Below are 22,716 nucleotides of genomic sequence, written 5' to 3' on the forward strand. Positions count from 1 at the left end.
CCCGGACCCCTGCCCCACCGGGCCCTGGGACATCGCACCTGCAAACGGGACTGGCACACTGGTCAGTGGGAATGGCACACTTAAAAACGCGAAAAATCACATTTATAAACGGGAAAATCGCATATAAATGGGAAAAGTCACACTCGGAAGTGGGACTGTCACACAAATGGGAAAAATCACTCATAAGTGGGGAAAATCACACAAATAGGAACATCACACTCATAAGCATGATTTTCCCACTTACGAGTGGGAAACTCGCTAACAAATGGAAAAAATCACATTTATAAATGGGAATATCACACTCATAAGTGGGAATGTCACACAAATGGGAATAATCACACACATAAATGGGAAAATCACAATATCACACCTGAATGGGAGTATCACACTTACAAAAGGGACCTGTACCCTGTCTGGGGCCTGATGCTGCTTCCACTGGAAACTGGGAAACCGCATTCACAAACCGGCAGCCCCCAGCCCAGGCTCATTTCATGGTTTATAACCTCTGAGCTGCCGCACAGGAGATGTTTCCCCCCATCCTGCATCTCAACTTCCCCGTGTTCAACCAGAACCAGTGCTGCCATCTCCATTAAGCACCTTTAAACATATGGATGAAACCTGCCTGTTACAAATTCCTCAACAGGGGCATCGTAACGGTCCCTACACATCTGCAGTGGATTTCTTGGGATGACCAGACTACATCACTCATGGCTACTAAGCTTTCATTGATGACCGATTTCACTACAGTGAAGGTTTGACTGTAAATGCATCTATAAATTATTGCTTTGTGTTGATTTAAACCTGTGAATCCTCTGATCAGACCTTGTTCGAGCTGGCATAGATTGTGCAGTAGGATAATGACTTCTTAACTTCTTTTCACGACTTTTACAAGTAACAGTTAATCAGCTACCACTGCCGTGTGTAACAAGATGGGTTTATCTGCGTGTTTCCCAATGCATTCATCAGAAGGGATTTCTGCTTGCTGCTGGGTTTGTAACATGCTGCTCCAGCACAACTCCTCTGTTCCTGCCTGTTGTGTGGACAAAAAAGTCCAGGGTGAGGATCCAGGTGGGCATCCTTGATCTGAATTTTTGCTTGAGTTTGAAACCAGTAAAAGACAACTAGTGACACGAGCACAGAGTCCAGATCCTCTCCTATGTTTACAGCTTCTCTTTGGGGACAGCTCTAGGAAAGCTGGGGCTCCTGGCAAGATGAGTTTCAAATGCTTGGTTTGTGGCAGCTGGAGCAAGAGCAGTAAGGATTGCTGCAGGTCCCACACACACCTTCATGCAAGATGCCAGGCAATGACAGCAGGCAGCTTCTCACCGAACCCAGCGGCGAACAGTGCATCACGCTCTTGCAGCCTCCCCCAGCATTTAGCAGCAGCTCTCGGCACCATCCCTCCACATCAGCATCTCCCGCAGCTCCATGGGACTGAGCTTCCTCCAGCTCAGCCCTGAACCTCACCTTTCCCACCCTCCAGTAACCCAGAGGACACCAACTGGTCCCAACGCATGCGTGTCTGCAGCCCCAGAGCCCAAGTATCACAGCCACTGCAGAGCTCCAGCATTCCGAAAGCAAACAAGCTCGTTAATGAATCACGGGTGGACAGAGACAGGGCTTGGGGGAGAGGGAGCACCACTTGTTATTGCTGGGTCTGCCTGAGGGAAAGATGGAAAGATGTAGAGGGCAAAAGATTTTTGTCTCACACTTGAAATATTTTCCAAGCTGAAGAAGCTACTCCGGACAGAAGCCAGCAAGCAGGTACCTTCCTTGTCCACCTTTAAATTAAGCCTTCAAAAGGAGGACCAGAACTTCCCCACCCCACAGCCTGGGGTTAGATAAGCAAACAGAAGAAAGAGAAATCAGGAGCTGGCTCCAAAAATGAAGAGCTCATTTAAAAATCACAAGATTTACAGGAAGTATCAATATTCACAGCAGTATTTCTTTCTAGTGTTTAAATCAACAGTTTCTCCTTTGCAGCCATGAAGGAAATTTAAAAAATGACCAAAAAGAAGGTAAGATTCTTAACACAATCATGTTTCTGCAGAAGCTGCTGTTTTAGAGAAAGCACTAACAACCCGGACACACAAAAGATGGGGACCTCAAGAGACCTCATCCCAGCCTGCACAGGCAGCCTGCACAGAAGTTGGGATTGAAAATTAGGTGCTTCCTTACCTTGCAGCTCTCAGCATTTTCCTGCGGAAAAATGCTTCATTCTGAGCCACTCACAAGGCGGTGGCGGTGGAGTGCCCCTGACAGATCCCATGGGAGCAAAGAAGTCATGCCATAGCACTCCAAAGTGACCACGGCTCATACCCAGCTGGAGCCAGGCGGTTCCTCTGGCAGGACCCTTTCTTCCCATCAAGAACCAGTTATAAAAGCATTTCTGGTTCCCTTCACTTATGTACAGCAATTCAGTTATGTAAAGAAGCATGACACCTGATGCTACATCTCACTGCAAACATACAAAATCCCCTGACCTGGCTTGGGCCTGTGCTTTCTGCCCAGACGAGGAGCATTAGTATCTAAATGCAGCACTTGGCATCACTACACACTCTTTTTCAGTACAAAAAAAGACATACTGAAAGCAGAAGATTCCATTAATTCCACTCAATCCACCATGTATTTTTGCATTTTGTAAAATAACAGATTGAAACTGAAACCACCTTATCCCAGTGATGCTGACAGCCCACCTGATGTAGTTGTGGAGGAGAAATACAAATACTGATCGGGTACACAAGTTTTGCCATGTAAAGCACTTTGGGAGCCACTGATAAAGATGCCATATATAAACTTAAGCTTGCCTTCATAAACCTAAGATTGCCCTGGTGCCAGTCACCTCAGTCCTTGCACCAACGACAAAGCAAGAGCCACACATTCCATTTTATAAGTTGGTGCTCAAGTCCTGAAGATAGTAAAGTCCAAACAAAACAGCACATTGCAGTAAAAAGACACTTATATCCTACAGAAACATTTGTGTTTTCCTAACACAGGGCTCATTTCAGTTTGGTGTTCATGATGGACTGGTTTCTACACTGAACCCCAAGCTGAACCCCACAGAACAAAAACACAGAGGCTTTCTCACCAGAGCTTAAGATTTTCAAGATCCAATTATTTAGCAAAATCCTTTTTTTGTATAGCTACAAAGACCCACATTAGTCACTTCCAGCTAAATCCTTCTGCCTCGACCACACTAAGCCCCCATGCCGACATCACAGCTCCTTCAAACCACAGACTGAAATCTCAGTAAGGATTACTCACCATTCATCTTTTCAAGGGAACAAATTTAGTTTGATTGGTTTCTTAACAATTACTGCCTCATCCTGCATAAACAAGAAAGAACATGAGGCTCTCTTCTGGAAACAGGAGCAGTACTCCAGCTGCTTACCTTCCCTTGGTTGTATCCCTCTCTAGAGTAAAGGGGTTTCTTTCAACAGCGTGCACTCGTAAATTGGAAGTGGTACAAATACTTACATGTAAGTTGGTAATAACTAGTAATAGTCCTAACTCAATGTAGATAGTACAAGAAAGGAGACACCAGCCACTGTGACTGTCAGGCAGCTCATGTGAAGAAATATGGGAAGAGGAAGAAGTTCTTATTTTCACCAAATCCCTTTCCTGATGTCTTTGTGAATTGTTGTGAAGACCAGAGCGGCGAGGTACATCATCAGCTCCCCTGTTCCTTCCTCCAGGATGAAACCAGAGCAAATCTCCTACATCTGGATCTAGTGTAAGGTACAGCTAGATCCCAAGCAGTCCTAAGCGATGGTGTCTGCGCTGCCCGGCAGATCCCCAGCCTGGCACAGAGCCTACCGGGCAAGGTAAGACTCTGCAAACGCTTTCCTGCCTATCTTTGCCATAAACCTTTCAGGGCATTTATGAGCCTATACAAATGCACGCAGCATGGCACACCCTTACAAAGCTGCCAGGCCTTAGAGGCTGGGTTTACCCACAGTTTGGGCTCTTACCTAATCTTGCTCCTCAGGAGCTGTTGGCTGCACTGATAAATCTGAGATTCAATTCAAGGCGAGTTTTGGAAAGGAACTGAAATTTTAAAGATACCCACACACACTCTGCCTCCCTTGTCACCAGGGTCCACTATTTCCAGGGCAGCCTGCTGGCCATTTCAGCATCCCTTGAAAAGGGCTTTGTGGCCTTTCTTACCACCACCAAGAAAAAAATGAAGCTATTTTCAGCAGCCTGGTGAAATTGTGAACTGGACAATGTTGTGCATGTAGGAATTTCTTCCTAACAAGGTTCCAGAGCCTGGATGTCAACAGCTACTTACTGAAGACCACCTAATGCTGGTATTTAGCACTGCTAGTCTGATCACCGACTCTGGGTCATGGTAGCAGTTTTGGAGGGTTCAGCTGTTTCAAAAGCATTTCTTTCACTGTAATAACAACACATACAATATTTTATATTGGATCAAAGCTCAACACAATAGTAATTGTGGGAGAATTTGGGATTGTTTACCAGCACTGGGCTTCACGCCTCTAATTTCTCCTTTTCTTTGCTCTGTTGCATCTGTTATTGATACTTCCATAGATGGAAAGAAGGATTCAGAGTTTAGACAGAAAAGGAGAGGGCTCAGAGACCGAGCGTAGCTCAGCTTCCTGGCTTGTAGAACTGGCATACCATAGTGCAGCACACAAGCTTCTCAGTCTTACTGTTCTGGAGGTCAGAGTAGTTTTTCATGGAAATAAAAACCAGAAAGAGTATTTTGCATAACTTTTGCTCAGCCAAGCTGTCAGAGTCTTCTGACATCAACCATCATGGGAATACTACAACTGCCTTTAGGTGTCATAGGGAGTCACACACAGAATGGATGAAATGAGATAGTGAATGATTTGGAGCACCAGGGAAAACCATAACACATACATGGCTGACATGGTGCTGTGCACAGCAGACACCACAAAGCTCACAGCGACAGCAGAACAAATGCAAATGCATAAGAAGTCACAGCTTTTTCCACCCATGTAGGCTAGAGAAGAATCTCCCTAAAGCAGAAGGAAGCCAGAGAAACTCCAGCTCTGTCCAGTGCCAGTATCCTCACTAATGCAGAGCAGTCTTTCTGGTGAGGACAAAACACAGGAGGCAGTGTGACTCCCTCCCCTCTCATCTCTTCAAATACTGCTGAAAAATAGTACTGAGCCTGCCAGCCATGAGAAGATAATGTTCTTTCCTTGCAGTAATCCAAGGCAGAGTTTGAGGCAGAATACAAACCTCTGGATTCCCCCTGCTTTGTTCTAAACAAGTACGTTCCCTTTGCAGCAGGTATCTAAGGAAGGACAATTACATCCTCTCCTTTCCAGTAAAACACCCTTGGAGTTTCTGTATGAAGTATCATCTACATCAGAAAATTAAATATAGAGGGTTCCACTGGAATGAAACGGCACATAGCAAAACAAGCTAGAAGTAGCCCAGTATAATTGTTTCCAGGCATCACAATGTGCCAAGTACCCTTTCAACTACAAAAAAACCACCTCAATTTATTAAGTGCCATCTCTGTCCAATGCTGGAGAAAGGGTGTGAACATCTACAACGAAGCCAAATAAAAGCAAATGTATTTTCTAAAAGCCTATGTGGCAAAATAAAGGGAGGGTGTGACTTTCCCCAAGTGCTTGCTTGGGAAGAAGTCCCTCACCAGGTCCTAAATTTATAGCCATTATACTATTGGCTATAGTCATATACTAGGTGTATACATTATTATGCATAAAGGTCTGCTTTCAACATCGGTTATTCAGCTCACAGTTTATCAGCCACCAATCCTGACCTTACTACGTTGGCAGCATTAGTGGAGGACCAAAGGAGATACTGAGATGCTCTAGAACAATCTGAATGAAGTCAATGAATGCTGGAGGACATACGTAACTCTCATCTACAAACTACACGCCCACTTTGCAGCCTTGCAAAAAAATATAAGGAAGTGACATAACCTAATAATGTGTTAAGTCTCACTGAACTTATACATCCAGCTTACGCTTCAAATTAGGTTTTGTACTCCTCCCGGATCACAAGGTCAGTTCACAGTACCACTGATTAAATTTGCAGTTTGCCTGCAATTAGAAGGGTAGAGAGGGGAGTGAATATACTGCAGCTGTCTTAGTAAGAAAAAAGAAGAGAGGACAGACATATTACAACAGATACCATGACCGCTTAGAAATTCATTATTATTGAGTCTAGAATTGTATTATGAAATTAGGACCTCAGTGCTGTACATGTATCCACAGTCTCAAAACACCCTTACAACCCGTACCTGCAGGGGATGGAACTGAATTGCAGAGATGAAGCGACCTGCCCCAGCAGAAGAGAACATCCAAGCCTAGCTGCCCTCCCTAATCCCTGCTTGCAACGCCATGTTATTCAAACAGGAACACCGTCGCTGGCTATAGAGTCAGAAAGGATAGAGAATTTGTTATTTATATTTTGTGTAACACAGCAAAACAGGTTGCCGTAAGTAGCTTTCTCTCTGCCTCACCTTAGTACTGCTGACATCTGGGTTTCCGCTGATACTATAGTTGGAATACACTTGCTTCACCAAGCAAATCAAACATTCCTTTCCGCAAGCCTGAACCTGTCAACATGTTAAAACGTAAGAGACCTTGTTCAGAAGAGGATTGTAAGACATTACTTAACATTTAAAAATACGGCATGTTTTCTAGTGTGACTTAGCACAAATAGAGCTTCAAGATAAAACGTGCAAATAATCCAAGCACAAGATACCACCTATCGTTCCGTTAAGGTGGGTACAGTGATACCAACACATCTCTAGCCCCAGTCTGTAGGTGAAGGGTACAGAGACACTCAGGCACTGCACAAGCCTTCCTCAAGCTATGCAACTGATGTTGGGAGACAACCCTGTAGTCTCACCCAGATTTCAGCTTGGTCAATAGCTACGGAGAAAAAGTTATTTTATCTTGCTCAGAACAAAGGTAAACAGCTGCTTAAGTACACGTTCCTCCAAGGTGTCGAGGATCACAATTCCCTCTCACCGACTTCAGCCTCACCATCCAGCTCCGCCGGTGGCTCTCAGCACGTCGGGCTGACCTTAGCACATGCAGAACGGAGAATTCCCAGAGGAGCATCCTGCAGGTGCCACGTAAGCTCACACGGGAACAAAGACTCCCAGATCCAGCCAGGTGTGCACCTCCTGCTCAGTTTGGTAAAGGAAATACTTCTGCATTTTTCTCCAAGGGAATGAGGCCTGGCTGCGGTCTCTTTCCACATTAACTGTACACTGGACCATGAACCCCTCCTTGCAAGTTTTACACATTCAGTGGAGCAAGTAAACAAAACCTGGCAAGCCTAAGATTCATAAGATGATCTTCTGTTCTGGGCTAAAAAACATCAGTAATCCAAAGCCAGACAAAAATGGAAATATAACCTTTCAGGGAATAAATTAAGCAAGAGCCATTTTATGCACGAGGTCTTTCTGGGGGGAAGCAGCTCAGCAACAAGGTAGAGATAGAATGAGCAGCAGTGATCACAGGATTGCAAAAACAGGCCCCATTCTTAGCTATTACAAAATAAAACCAAAGTAAAGTACCCCAGCACCTTTTTCTCCAGAATACACAGGCAGACTGCCCAAAACCCATACATTTTTTCAGCTGCTTCTCTAGAAGAATGCTTTAAAGGCATCTGGGATGTTTATTTATACAAAGTGCAAGCACAGAAAGGGCTAAGCTGGTGTCTCTGTGCAAGCCTACTTCTAAAAATAGCACTCCAGTTAATAGCAGGTCAGTGATTAACAGAAACTGGTTCTGACGGTCATTACTGAATGATCATGTGGAATAAATCAAGTAAAATGGATGAAATTCAAGTTTGCATGGGCAAGGAAGGCTCTGTCACCCCGGAGGTTATGGACCGAGTGAAAGTGGAGTAGAATCACTTCAGATACTGACCGATGGCCGAATTAAAGTTTCCTTTCTGTAAAGCCTCTGCTTCACCTCCTCCTTGCCCACCCACGTCACCCACCTGCGAGGAGCCAGGCACAGCCTCCCGCGGCAGCTGCACAACAGGGCCCCTAGGCACTGTCACAGAAACAAGGCACGGCTTCACACGCAGTGAAGGAATGTGATTTTGTAGCATTTTTAAATATCATTCAATTATATTGTGCCAGTGTGCATTGGGAGAAGGGCAGACAGCTTCCCTCTACTGGCTAACAAAAAAAACTGTGGAAATTTGCCTTATCTGTGAAAGGGAAGCGTACCGGGTGGCACAGGCACATACAGTGCAACAAGCTGATGTTTTACAATTGTGTTGATCAATGCATGTGCATTTAATATAAAGTCTGACCGTTTCCTTTCCTGTGCAAATAGGTCTTCAGAGATTTTTTTGAAAATGTTATTTATTACAACAAAAACTTTACAGAGCTCAGTACTGCAACCCAAATGAGACATTCTCCCCCACAACAGCCTAAGCAGGTGTCAAACCCCCACGCAAAATTCATGTGAGGTGAAAATCCAAGCAAAACCCTGCTGCAACAGGCACCCAAACCCACCATGAAAACCCTCTCAGCCTCTCCTTCAGCCCAGCCAAGATTTTTCTGTTGAAATCCCCAACATCTTCAGCATTATTTTTCCAATAATTTGCTTGTGGAAAACCATAAGCTACCTCAATTCACTCAATTGTTCACTCAATTGCACAAGCACACAACACCATTAGAAATCTTATATATCAAACTTGGGCCACTACGGAATACAGTTTAAAAAGCACGTGAATGGCACTGCATTGTTTTTATTTTAAGTGTCTTTACACAGTGAAAGATGTTGGAATGCAAGTTGTTACACATTTTACACAAGATACATTGACAACATTGCTTGCTTGATTTGCCTTATAAAACTGTTTCTGAAGGTTTTCCACTTATTCCTACTTACAGCAACTTCTACAGTGGGGTAGAAATTAAACAATTAACAAAATATAAACACCACAGAAAATCCAAAATGGACTTCTGGAATTTTAAAAATACACAAGCCTGATGGACAACACAAGGGTTTTGTTTCTTCTTTTTTTCAGTAACATAGAACAGCGAGACAGAAGTCGGACTTTGAGTGATTTGAATACCTGAAGAGATACATAAATATCACACCTGTGGAGGAACGATGAACAAACCCCATTTTCCTACCTTTCCAATATATACTATTCCTGCCTCTGGAACAAGGACCTGCCTGCAGGATCCCATTTTGCATCTTGAAGCTGGTGGCAGGAAAGGATCACGAGCTGGCACAATATGAAGTTGAAAACTACCATGCCCATGCAAATTCATGACCATCGCTTTTTCTCTCTGCTGTCAATCAAGTGAAAACACTTTTGAAAATTCAATAAGCACATCATGTAGAACTGAAACACATTAAAATGAATTTGAAAGGCCAATTTCTGAATGATTTATATATATGAACATCAGCAGCCTGGTGCATTCACAAATAATTTTATTCTTTTAAATAGAAAAAAGAAGAATCTGTCTAGACTAAAAAAGGTTGGTTATAAAATATCATAAAAGCATAGGAGCACGTGGCATACAGAGGCATATTTTCCTCCTACTAAAAACTCTTAACACAAGATCACAAAATTAAAGATCTATATTTTAAAAGATGCATCCTGGTCTCAAAAGTAGCAGATGCTCTATTAGACAGACAGGAGGCCACACAGAAAAAGTCTTCATGAGAAAGAGCAAACAAGGGCTGAAACTGCATAAAAACTGACTAAGCCAGGCAACTGATTGCCTTAAAAAAACCCAGGAAACAGACTGGAGAAGTTTAGGAGCACAAGTTAAAAATTAACCCTATATGTTTTATCTCCTAACATAACTTAGTCATAACATAACAGTCACTGAATTTATTTATAAATGTAGGCCATCTCTGGGATTGTAGAGGAACAAACTTTACCATATTTTCAGAGAGGATCACAACACATTCAATAGCTGAATCCATATTTCACTCTACATATTGTAATTCACTCCTGATTAGGTGTCAGTGCAAATGGTTGTGCCTACCAGTGTATCACCACAGACAGCAGCAGTAATGCTGGCGACAGACTCTGAGTCTCTCTTCTTAGCGGTCTGTGGTTCTTCCTCCTGTATTCCTCTCTGTGTAGTTAGCAAAGCTACCTGAATTTAGCTCCATACGTGCATTTGTGCCTCATGTCAAATTAAAAACACATCCTTGGCATTTCTGAGGAAAGCAAAGATTAATCTTCACCTCCGAAGATTACTAGCTGGGAAGGAATCTTAGCATAAAAGATCACATTTCACTTGCATTTAACACTATGTTAACTGGAAGCTGTTGTACCAGTACGGGTCAGCTTTTAATTGCTATACAATGAACTTTCTTGAATCCAATCGTGACAGTAAGACATTAATTCAGCACTTGGTACATCACACTACACAATATAAAGAAAAGAGCAACATGTTAACAAGAAATTAACACACAACCAGACTTCCTATTTTTCACTATTTCAAGTCAGGTGGATTTGCTACACTCGGGGGACTAGTCCCTAAAATTAAAGTGCTTTCCAGAGCATTGGCATCCAAACTCTTGAACATGAGAGACAACTACAAGTAAATTCTGTTGTCGCTATACATAACATATAGCAGCAGTACAGACATCAACACATGTACCCATTAAGTATCTGCTTTTTGATACTATCTTGAGTGTCACACAATTTAACAGTGCATAGTACTCCCTACCTCCAGTGTACAATCAAATGCTTTAGATTCAATCAGTATTGTTGCAGGTGGTTCTGGACGCCTTGTCTGCATGATCTTCTGTTTGGGATTTTTTATTTCATCTTCCTCTTCTGTCTCACTTTCACAGACATGGACTACTACGCTAGGAGTCGATTCTGTTCCTGCATGAAGCTCGTACTTTTCCCCTGAAGAGCAGCAAACAAAAATTATGCCAAGTATATCCCCAAGGAAAAGCATTAAGCCACTTTATCTCAAAAACTCCTTAACACCTGCAGTAACACAACCAAATATTCATTTATTCTCATCTCATCTTTAATTTGCTCATCCCCCACACTTTACCAGAACTGTTAAATGCTTTAAAATAGCCCCTGTATCTGTTACACTGTACTGTGACTACAATCAATCTTTTTAACTGGTATTTAAAGGAAGGGAAGGAGGGATATAAAGAACTAACATGAAACACTGAAGACATCAGGAAACAAGCAGCATACAAATTTTTAAGTGATGTCCTTTGTGCTGTACATTTATATGACATTTGTAAATTAAAAGCTACAAAAGCATTTGAAAAGATTAAGCCTCCAGGCTCCCTGCTTTTCACAGAAAGCAAACAGCACGTTTCCTAGGAAGGCTCATAAAGAAGTCTGATGATTAAATGCAAAAAGTACATATTAGCATCCTTAATAACTGCAGCTGTCCATCTGCAAGAGACTGAACTTGTCACTCCTCTTCCGGTTTGTTCATTAATACCGAGACTATGACAAAATTTGATAAATGGATGTGGTAGAGCTACTACCACAAAATCCAGTTCTGTGCTATACTTTCAGTCAATTAACAAGTTAAGTAAAAAAAAAGTGATGGATCATTTTATTCAAGTAAGAAACATCACGCAAGAGACACATATCTTCTCACAGAAAAAGTAGATAACTTCAAAAATAGCTATCGTGGGTAAGTTATGCAACAAAAGCAGGTAAATATTCCTACCTGGTCCCAACTTGGAGACAGCACAAAGCAAGTCATAGTTTATCAGGGGAGTTGCATCTTCACTCTGTTTCCATCCAACCGGGGGAGATGCCGGTGGTGATATCAGGAACTGTTTAACAGGTTGTGGAGGAAGGAGGTAGGACTTGTCACCTATTTCACTGGATACCTGTACCTGACGACAAAAGCCAAGAGATACAGTATAAGATGACAAATATGCTCTTTTTATTTAGTCTGCTTCCCCAATAATGTACGCCCATTCTCTGTATTAGCAATGCTTAATTCCGCCTAGCTTTAAAAATAATAGTACAGCTTTTGCCAGTTCTCTTGGTATGACACTGCAGAGAGATCCTGCAGTGAAGAAACTGGCCTACGCAAGTATTGACAACGCAGTTGTATACGACATGTGCAAGCTGCTAATCCAACAAGAATATGCCTGTAAAGCACCTACTGTAATGAGATCTTTTGACCCACTTTCTTTCTTTCAGCACATTTGGTTTGTGTCACTACACAGTGACTGTTCCACAGCAATTACAACTTGGTAAGCTCATGCTGAAAACCAAAACTCTTCCCTAAAAAATGAATTTGTCAATGACTGACAGTAATACATCTCAGTGTAGAAGAATGAGTTGAAGGTAACTTCAAATATTTATCACAAATGAAACTCACGGGCAAACATAGAATAAAGAAACAGGGACACATGTAGGGCATCTTACTGTTCCATAATACCTGTGCAAAGTACAGCTTCAGCTTTTTTCCATTGAAGTCCGTTTCATGCAGTTCTATCCGTGCTCTCGCTGCTGCCTCTGGGTTGCTGAAGTTTATCCTTACTCTTCTAAAGCTTTTAAACAACTGGAATGTAACTCGATTATCGTAGACAGTGAAAAGTGCTTCAAATCTTTCCTAGAGATGAAACACAAAGATTCTCCAACCACAAAACGAACATTTTCACTTAATGAAAATACATTTTCCTTTCACCTTCCTCTCCCAAATCCCATTAATATCCTTAACTGCCTAAGCCTGCACATTCCATCCTTCCCTCAGTTACCCCGACTTGCAAACCTGCATTCAGTGTAGCACTGCTTTGTCTCTCACTATTTAAATCTGAATTCAAAGAGCGCACTAACATGAACAAACCTATAAAACTCTTAATACGCAAACTGCCACCTAGCGACAACTACTCCTAAGTGCAGATGTCAACAAAACTGGTACTTCCAACCTGACTTTCACCAAGGATCTCCAAAAATACTATGCAAATCAGTTCAGTTTATCTAATCTAAAATGTAAGAGATCTAATTTGCAGGTATTCCTTTTTTACCTAGCATGAATGCACTAGGAAATCTCCTAGTATAAATTTTCATTCACTGTAAAAAGTCAGATTAAAAGCAACAGATAAAAAGTACGCAAGCAACCCCTTTTCAATTTTATTTACCATGTTCTGATAATACTCAGTTATTCTAAGAAGTCTACATGCGAAAATAAGCAGAAAATGAATACTTTTGCATTAAGAGCTCTTCCCAATGACAACAGTTAATTTGCTTGATTCCAATAGACACTGATCTCTCTACAAAAATCCTGGTGATGCCTTCTTCCCTGTAAAAATAATACAGGATGAGGGGCTGTCATTTTAAATAGCGCTGAAAAAATTTTCTGGATGATGCCCATGTTAGTCTTCACTAAGATATTATTTTTCTTGTGCAATTCTCTCCAATCTGTACAACATTAAGTTCTTTATTAAATCAGAAAACCTCTTCCTTCTGCACACTGGCCAAATTTTGCACTTGACAAATTGTACAAAACTGCAATCTAGTGGATCAACACTGCAATTGAAAATTACGAAGACAGTGTTCCAATCATAACATTACCCTCAAAAAGGTATCTAAGCAAGAAATAATATGTACTTTATCTGAATTTATCTATTTTGCAGATTGAAGTGAACTTGAAAAAAAAACACTTTTAGATGCCATGTAAAAGAATTACTGAGAGATGTATGCTGAGTTAGACATCTTAACAGTTTTTCTTGTAAACGTGCCGTGTATTTAACCTACAACACTTAAACGAAAGTGGAAACTGAATTGGATTCAACAACTTGACAGTCAATCAAACATGAACTGTTAAAGCAACGCTTTAACAAATCAGCAGTAAACCCAGAAATATAGCTAGAGAATGTAAAAAAAATAGATCAAAGGATGAAGGCAGAAATAGAACGTGAGCAAAATGCTTCCTAAGAATTAAATATACAGATTTCAAATCAATAGTGTCTTTTTTGCCTTTTCTCCTCACCAGAATATTAATCATCACTCATTCATGTGAAGTCTCACAAATGGAAAAGCAAAGCATAGAATATTTGTGCCTACATACAGAACTAGGCAATTATTTTTTACAGTTGTGACTACTACAAAATCAGGGAAGAGGAAGATAGAAGCAGACTATCAAAACCTAAGTGCTGCTAGCTTTGCTAGCATTACCAAATGAACTAAATGAACGTTGGGTAGCAAAACCATTATGTGCGACCGAAAAAAATTCCAAAACCAAACACTGACACCCCCCCACAAAAAAACCCCGAAACCCCAAAACCACCAGAAGTTTTCAAATCACTTTCTGTTTGTGCACAGGCAGCACAATTTCCATTCGCTTCATGAACTGTTTGCTGTGCATTCAGCCTTTAAAAGAAGATGTAGCCAGAAGTACATCAAGCCACTAAAATGTGTATCTAGGGGCTGACTTAAGCTGCATTTCATAAAACAGGTAAAAATGGAATATATCAAAGCACCTCTATTCTTCTAAGCGATAGTAAGAAGCCTGAATAGTAAGCATGCAATTTGCAAATACAACGTATAATTCTGACTTATTCTAAACTAATGTCTTGGCCGTAACAATCAGCTTAGGTGAGCTTACTGACAGTACAATCAGTACGCTTTACGAACTGTATTTGAAATGAAATATTTTACATTTGTAGTTACATTTACAAGTGGTTTAACATGGCAATTGATGGTATCCCAGTATCATTAAAGAAAAAGCTAGCACATCTCATTTGATATACCTCATAGGCATGAGCATACTGTAGGAATACTTTAATGGAAAAAAGCAAAAGTGCATTAAAATGACAAAAATCACAGGTAGATATGTGCAAACCAGTTTAGCAAGGCAACATTTCAAATGCAGACTTTCTATACCAGGCACACAGTGAACGACAGGGCACTGCTGTTTCTGTAGCATAAGTCCAGCGTATTATTTAATGCTCCATTGATTGACTGATGCTTTACTACCTTCTTCCAAGGGCTGTAACCACTGAAACAAATGGAGTGCTGTCCACTTTTGAAGTTTTTTGAACTAGAAGCTGATCTTGTACAAATAGTAACAATTTAGATTAGTCATCAGCGAGTTAAAAATTTATACAGAAAGCAAGATGTCATCTCGCATTTTTTAAAATTAGATGACAAATGATTTACATACTCTTACCCACTCCCTGTTCTGTTTTTTTCCAGTAAAAACAGCGTTATTATACAAGGCTAGAAATTAACTCTTTACTGATGTACACAGGCTAGCAACAACTCATGCTCTTTGAAGGGAAGAATTTAACACAGGCATATAAGTAATGGCTAGTGAACTGTATTTCATCCTCTCTATACAATACAGGAAAGAAAAAATAAAGCATTGCACCTGAAAATAAGCCACTAAAGACTCAATAGCCTTTTCTGGCATCTGTCTTTCATACTGACAGGAATACAATTACAACAAACTGTAAGAACAACACTATGTAATATCCTCCTCCTCCTCCTGCAAAAGATGTGTAAGCTGCTTTACAAACTGTTTACGTGACACCATGTGCACGTTCTCAAGCAACGACTGTTCCTTTTATTTTGAATATACAATATCGATTTGTCAGGTGCACTGGCTTAGGAATTCAGCTCACAGTAAATACTTGAAATATTGACCTGTATTTCAGTACACAATTTAGCAACTCTGAGGCACAGAGCAGCATTTCCTACCTGACACCACACCTATCCCTCCAATGTTTAAACACTTTTCAACAAAAACATAGGCTTCGTAAACTGAAACTGAAAAAGCTGCAGACCAAAGCTTTCATCTCAGCCCCTCCTATTTTCCCTAACTCATGTAGTGTACATAATTATTCATGCTGCTCTTAGAAGCAAAGGGAAAGTACAGATTTGACTGAATACTGATGTTAGCAAGCCAGAGAAGATTCATTTTATTATAAGGTCTTTACAAGCCACTTTCAAAGTGTTCCAGTGAGAACACACATCCTGCAAATTTGTAAGGCTCTTTTAAAAGAATCCTTGCCTTGAAATAAAATCTGAAGGCAAATCTACATGTTTATTTAAATCTGCCCTTAGATAAAGAGGAAAAAAAAATATCAGGGGAGTGTTTAATGGGAGAAACACTGTGTGTCTATTAACAATTTCAAATGCCAGAAAAGTGTAGTATTATCTGTCCTTTGGTAACTGTACACATTCTGATCCGAGCTTACCAGGTAAATAGGCTGGGTTGTTTTTTCCCCCCCTCCCAATTATAATATGCAGTAATATACTGAAAATCTAGATTAAATAAGTTCAATAACGATCTATACTTACAATACTATACTCCAAATATGCCTCTCTCTACCTTACCTTTTCTTCCTGTACCTCAAACACAGCTTCATGAACACTGCAAGCAAAGAGTGAGGTAGGCAAGTCACTTAAATCCATCATCTCTTCCAAATCATCTTCATTTTCTCCAAAAATCATCTGTTCTTCCTCTTCTTGATCGCTGCTGTAGAGGTCCGACTGGCTGTCACTCCAGGACTTCATAGTATCTCTGAGCATCGTTCACCCAAAGGAACTCTTTGTTACGTTCCAGCTTCTAACAGGGGTCTGCCATTCCAGAAAACAAAACCAGAACAGACTGTGAAGACAACACGTGTTCTTGCTTTAACTGTTCTTTAAGGCAAATATTCTTTTTACATAAAGGAACAGAAATCAACATGAAACTTCTTCTCTCATCCACAAAACAGAGCACTGTAACCTATTTCTGCAAGTGGGATACAGAGCCTGCTGCTCAAACTAGAAAAAGGAAGATAAAGTCACTCAGTCAAGTAAATAGCATTTCTCCTCCCTTTACTCTGACATAAGAACTACAGCATTGTTCTAGAAGCTTTTCTCCATGACATACTTTTCAGTTAATAGCAGCCTCTTATTTAATAACTTAAAAGCACTTCCCAAGTAATCAGAGCAGTCTTCTGATATTTGAAGAAGTATCTTTATTTCATCAATGAGAACACATGTATACAGCAAGCTGAAATCATCTGTCCAGAGCCTCTCCAAGCCAGTGGCAGATAAAAGGAACAAGATCCCCTAATGTAAGGAGATTCTCTTCTCCTAAGCACTGGAGAATGCCTTCCCCATAGTAGGAGAGTATCTATAGCCTTGAGTAAACATATCAAGGAAGAAAAAAAGAAATGCAAACAATCAAGAGACTAAATAAAAGACTTTAGGCAATCTAGTTTTTACACAATAAAAAAAGATTTTAATGGAGTGTACCTTTTGCCACCAGTCACTGCAGAAGTCACAAAAAGGTTAACACAGTACTGTATATTCTAATGTAAATGACTGAAAACATGTAACTACTATACCTAGATTTGGAAAAGGTGTTAATTTGTGACTTAACACTAAAAAAAAAAAAAAGGTAAGTAAAGATATTGTTTCATTGGCAATGATCTCATTTGAATATTTGCTTAACTAGCTAATTCTTTTGAAGCAGTCACTGAGAAATCCCAATAACTGAAACTAATATAAATTTTAAAATGCATTAAAAAATGCATAATAAATCCATGCTCACTCATGGGAAAAGGTTTAAGACAAGTTTTCTAATTAACAGCAGTCAAACACTCTCAATACTTTGTACTTAAGGAGAAATAGCCTGTGAAAATGAGAAAAAAAGCTCTAGTTCCTATTTTGAGTATTTACAAACTGCTTAGAGACACACGCAAGATGTGATGCTAAATTAAATGATTTAAATCGATGTCACCTCAGTGTGGACACATAAAAGCGGTCTGAGGCAATGTGCGCACACACACACATAACTGCACCAGCTCACTGCCATAACTCTAGTCAAACCATCACAAAGTTAAGCATAAACCTGGCTAAATTCTCCCAGTACACCAAGTTTCAAAATTTTCACAGGAAATGTTCCTCAGGAATCACAGAAAGAGGGATGTAAATGCAAAAAAAAAATTATATAGCTAGTAGAAACTTAATTTTTTGTGCTTGCTAATTCATGCAAAAAGGAAAGAGAAAAGGAAACAAAAACACGCCAACACGGTAAAAACAAAAGCCACCATCTGGCTTGGCAGCACAGACTCCAAGAGAGTTCTAGGGTAACCAATCCAACATGCAACAAGACACAGACGCCTCCGATCAAGCCAAGACAACTGAGAGCAACACACTAGCCTTATCGTGGGTTTGGTCCTACCCCCCCAAGCATCCCCATCAGAGAGTAGTATGGGTCACAGTAAGAAACACCTAACCCACATGACCGCTCCAAACCCCTGGTTTTCCAACAAATCAAAGAATGAGGAGACTGGCAAACAAGGCAAGGCAAGAACACAAAACTAGCACAGAAAAAGGAGTTTGGAAATGCTGGCATGTAAATTCAAATACTTAAATTAATGGTGGGTAAGACTTAACAGTAAGATGGGAAGTAAGGTAACATCCAGATTGACAGAAAATTTGGTCAAATTGGCCACACTATGCAGAGCCTTAAAAGGTTCAGGCTGTTTGAACCTCATACATGACAAAATGAAGTCAAAGCAGCAGACAGGAGGGAGACAAAAGCATCAAGAAGAAAGGAAAAGCATCAAAAAAAGTGCACTGTTACTGTGACTTACATTGTGCCTGCGGTAGTACTCCTCTCTTAATTCTGTCAGTACTGGGGAATCAGAAATCACAATTAAAATGAGAGAGAATATAATCCACAGATTATCAACCAAATCTATTCTCCTTTGAAGTTGTTATCATCTGTTATGTCATTTAAAGAACTGCAATCTGCAGATTACTAACACCAAACACTGCAGTGACCACAGAGATGTTCCTGTGTTTGGTATGTTAGCACAGAGGAACAGGACTTCGGGAAAAAATGAGCAAAAAGCTCGACAAAAAGAAGGCAGATCTGGGGTTTTACACAAATAAGATGCCTGGACACTACTCCTGGGTAATATTCTGTAATATTCTGTACAATGAGACTTTGTATGGGCTCCTTGAATAGAAACTATCTTTTACACACCAATAAGATAGGCATGCAAATATCTGCTTAAAAATATAATAAAACTTATACTGTTAAAAAGAGCAATCCAACTACTTTCTAGAACACCAACTTAAAAGATATCAAGAATGCATGGGGGGAATAAAAAAAAAAATCCTAGTTTTCCCTTCTTTTGCCAAATTTGCTTAAAGTAATTCCAAGAATTAAAATTAAATTCCAAGTTCCAGCTTGAGAAGGTTCTAAATCTGTTATTTTGTATTTTGGAAAAAAAAAAAAAAAAGAAAGAAAAAAAAAAGACATCCATGTTATTTCCATGCCTGTTTAGTTTAACAGAACAGGGCAATTTTGTAAATTAAAAGGTAATAACATACAAAAGCAGTGAAAGGGAAGAACGATAGCTAGGTCAACAATACTATTAAGAAAAGGTTCTTCTCAAATCAACTTAGGAATTGGAAAGGAAACAATAACAAGCAACTGAAGTGTGTTCAAATGCCAGAGCTCAGATTATCACAGAATTTCACACACACTGTACAAGAGGATGGGAAGAAAAAAGAAAGGAAAAAAAGCCAACCAAAAAGCTCCAAGATGTAGCTTCTTTCACAATTTAATTTATAGAACATTAAACAATTCAAGTAACCTATGAATTAGACTGAGATAAAGCAATGGCTGCAAGGTCACTATGATTTTCACCATGCACGAACTAGTCAGACATAACTGAAATTTTCTAGTTAGCATCTTAACATTAAAGAAATTAAAACTTGCAGCCCCTGTATCTTTAGTCTTCTGTGTCAAATTAATTTCATCCAGTCCATGTGAAACAGGCGGTCAACAACTATCATTGTCTAACTGTGTATTCCCACCTTCAAAATACACACAGATTTTAAAAAAACTACCAAGGCACAACTGCTCAGAAACAGAGCTGACAGCTCTGGTGATCCTGCACTGCAGGCCTGTCTTCTGTTGACCACAAAAGATCTTCCCTGTGGATCTTTTACTGCGTAAATATCCTCGATATGAAGAAAATAGAGCTTTTTGCTTAACCGCAATTTGTGGTATTATGAAACATTACTGAATTCTGCATAGGCATGCATTATTGCACAGAAGGGATGCTCTTCATGTTTGTAAAGAAGTTTAAGGATCCCAATGGAAAAACTACACAAACCTGTCTAGGCACACTGTATACTAGCTCAGCACACAGCAAACAGCCTCACTGGCTTCAAGTTTGGTTATATATGAATTCATCATTTTGTAACATTTAAATTCATCAAAAAAACATTTTACTGGAAGATATTTTCTGCTCTGTAAAAAGGCAGTGGGTCTCAAATGATGCGTGTAAATGATCCTGGAGCGCTGGGCAGTTTAAACCTCCCCATTACCATGAAGCAGATAATGTTCTTTTCTCAACTAATAACAAAAATTGAATTACCAGAAATCGTGTTGCTTTAGAGAGCAAGAGTAGGAACTTGTATGCTATTAAGCTGCAGAAGACAATGCAGTTACTCCCTTGAATTCCTGCAAACAGTCTGCAGGGAAAGCAATTTAATAGAAACAATCTTAGTCAAAGTTAAGGAAACATTTCAGCAACAAGATCATCAGTTCTGTGTAATTTATAGTCTGGCATTTATTGCTAGTATAAAAACAAAACCTGAAAAGCTTCTGTGGAGAGCACTGAACTATAGAAGCTACTTCAATTATGTTCGGGGTTTAAAAATTTTAAAAAATTAGAACTGTGATGCATTCTTAATCATAAACCTACATGGGTAATTCTATTTTTTAACAGATTACTTGTTTTTTCCTCCCACTTCACCCAAATCAGTATCAAAACACCAGGTTACTGAGCGATGCAAAAATATCCAATGGGTCCCCTGAAATAAGGGTGAGACAGGTAAGACTGACGTATGAATGTTAATTAAGAGGTATTGTTAGAAACAGTACTGTGAGAAGTGATATTTTAACAGATTATGTTGAACTATTTTATTGGGGGGGGTTACTATTATTTATTAGAAAGCATCAAAATCAGAAGCAGCAGCACTCCGAGCTTGACAGGTACACCGTTGCAATTATCAGTGCCACGGCCAAATGGTTCTGCCTTAGTCTCCCTTATGCAAAAAGGGAATTACTTCACTTGCCTCTTCCAAAAGGTGAGAAGTACCTGTTTATAAGATAGTCTGGTATGAATGGAAATACACAAATGCTAGCCGCTTATTACAACCAGCTAATTCTTACAGCAGTATTAACAGCAATAAACAATTCAAAATTCATCATGTAGACAACTGACAATACTTCTTAGCAAAATCACTCGCTCCTTCTTAGATTTTAGATTAAATGGCCTAATGCAGTGGGACTAAAAGGATCTCAAGAACTAAAGCCTCTTGGATAAGACCTTTTACTAACTCCTTTGTTCTCCTAAGAATTAATACCTGCTTATCATTTGAATGCCAGCTGACAGGTACCTCCAAAACACTTAAAAGCAAACACTTAAAAGCAAACTCTTCAGCTGCGTACAAAGCTTAAGACCTTCAGAAATTTAGGAAAGCTGTGGGAACACAGTTTCTGCCACTGAGGGCACTTGACTTTGGCCACCCAGCTTCTGCCACCAAGGGCGCACGGCTTTGGCCACCCAGCTTCTGCTACTGAGGGCACCTGCCATCGGCCACCCAGCTTCTGGCACTGAGGGCACCCAGCTTCTGGCACCCAGCTTTGGCCACCGAGAGCACCCAGCTTTGGCCACCCGGCTTCTGCCACCGAGGGCACCCAGCTTTGGCCACTAAGGGCACCCAGCTTCGGCCACCCGGCTTCTGGCACTGTGGGCATCCAGCTTCTGGCACCCGGTTTTAGCCACCGAAAGCACCCAGCTTTGGCCGCCCGGCTTCGGCCACTGAGGGCAGCCAGCTTCGGGCACCCAGCTTCTGGCACTGAGGGCACCCAGCTTCAACCACCTAGCTTCTGCCACCGAGGGCACCCGGCTCTGGTCACCCAAGGCTTCAGCCGTGCACCAGAGCACGGGTACCCACCGCACCGGGGGGGTCCGACCCCCACACGGCCCGGAGCCGCTCAGGCACTGCTGCCACACCAGCAGCTCCGCGCCCCGCCGCATCCCACCGCTCCGGAGCGCTTCCCGGGCACATACGGGCTGCAAACGGCAGGGCAATTTCTACAGAAAGTCAAATCCGCTCGGTGGAGTTTAGAAACTCAGGCTCAACGCTGCAAACCCGCAGAGGACTGGTCTACCCATGGCAAGTTAACGGGCTGGGGTTAACACCCAAGTTCAGGGTTAATACCCCGCGTGATAAACACGAGGGTGGAGGTGGGGACCAACAACCCCAAACCTATATCCGCCCTCAGGAGCAACTGGTAAAGGAGAAAACTTCGCGGCCGCTCGGGCGGGACGGGCGGGCTCGGCCAGGCCTCACCGCCCCTCAGCCACCCGCCCGGCAGGCGGCGGGCGCTGCTCGGCAGTGAGGGGCCGCGCCGCCTCACCTCAGGGACGGCTGAGGGGACGGGGAGCAACAGATGGCTGGCGGCGGGGAGGGGGAGGGAGGGGAACGGGGGCGCTCACCGTCTTCCTCGGCGGGGATCGCCGCGGCAGCGAAGGGGAGCCGCGCCAGGGGCGGCAGCGGGTGCGCGCACTCCCCGCCGGTCACCGTGCGGAGCGAGCGGCTGCGGGAAGGGACCGGCGAGCACGCGCCTGCGTGCGCGCCCCCTCGGCTCCGCATCGCCTCAGGGAGTCGCGGGGGGGGGGCGGGGGGCGGTGACCCGGATGGAGGGGGCGGGGCTCTGCGCATGCG

The 22,716-nt window shown here is 41.6% G+C and overlaps 1 protein-coding gene across 2 annotated transcripts; it reads right to left on the minus strand.

Annotated features, from left to right (window-relative positions):
* Nucleotides 1-8,722: 8,722 nt before the first annotated feature.
* Nucleotides 8,723-22,642, minus strand: RCAN3 (RCAN family member 3). Of its 2 annotated transcripts, none has more exons than XM_080379220.1 (5): nt 22,488-22,642; nt 16,300-16,542; nt 12,398-12,571; nt 11,672-11,843; nt 8,723-10,875 (listed from the first exon to the last, which is right to left on the minus strand). In XM_080379220.1, the coding sequence occupies exons 2-5, from the start codon at nt 16,492-16,494 to the stop codon at nt 10,667-10,669; spliced, it is 750 nt and encodes a 249-aa protein (XP_080235346.1). In that variant the 5' UTR covers nt 16,495-16,542; nt 22,488-22,642; the 3' UTR covers nt 8,723-10,666. The 2 variants fall into 2 exon arrangements, with proteins under 2 accessions (XP_080235346.1, XP_080235347.1); XM_080379221.1 differs by having other exon boundaries at nt 16,300-16,573; nt 22,488-22,633.
* Nucleotides 22,643-22,716: the final 74 nt, after the last annotated feature.

This window comes from Falco punctatus (assembly GCF_963210335.1).
Source record: "Falco punctatus genome assembly, chromosome: 3".
NCBI classification, from domain to species: domain Eukaryota; kingdom Metazoa; phylum Chordata; class Aves; order Falconiformes; family Falconidae; genus Falco; species Falco punctatus.

Excerpts from the sequence above, each read along its gene's own strand:
- RCAN3 (XM_080379220.1), bottom strand. The coding sequence starts at position 16,494 with ATGCTCAGAGATACTATGAAGTCCTGGAGTGACAGCCAGTCGGACCTC. Across the intron at positions 12,572-16,299 it reads TTGAGGTACAGGAAGAAAAG|GAAAGATTTGAAGCACTTTT; the intron begins GTAAGGTAGAGA and ends TTTCATCTCTAG. Across the intron at positions 11,844-12,397 it reads TGAAGCTGTACTTTGCACAG|GTACAGGTATCCAGTGAAAT; the intron begins GTATTATGGAAC and ends TTTTGTCGTCAG.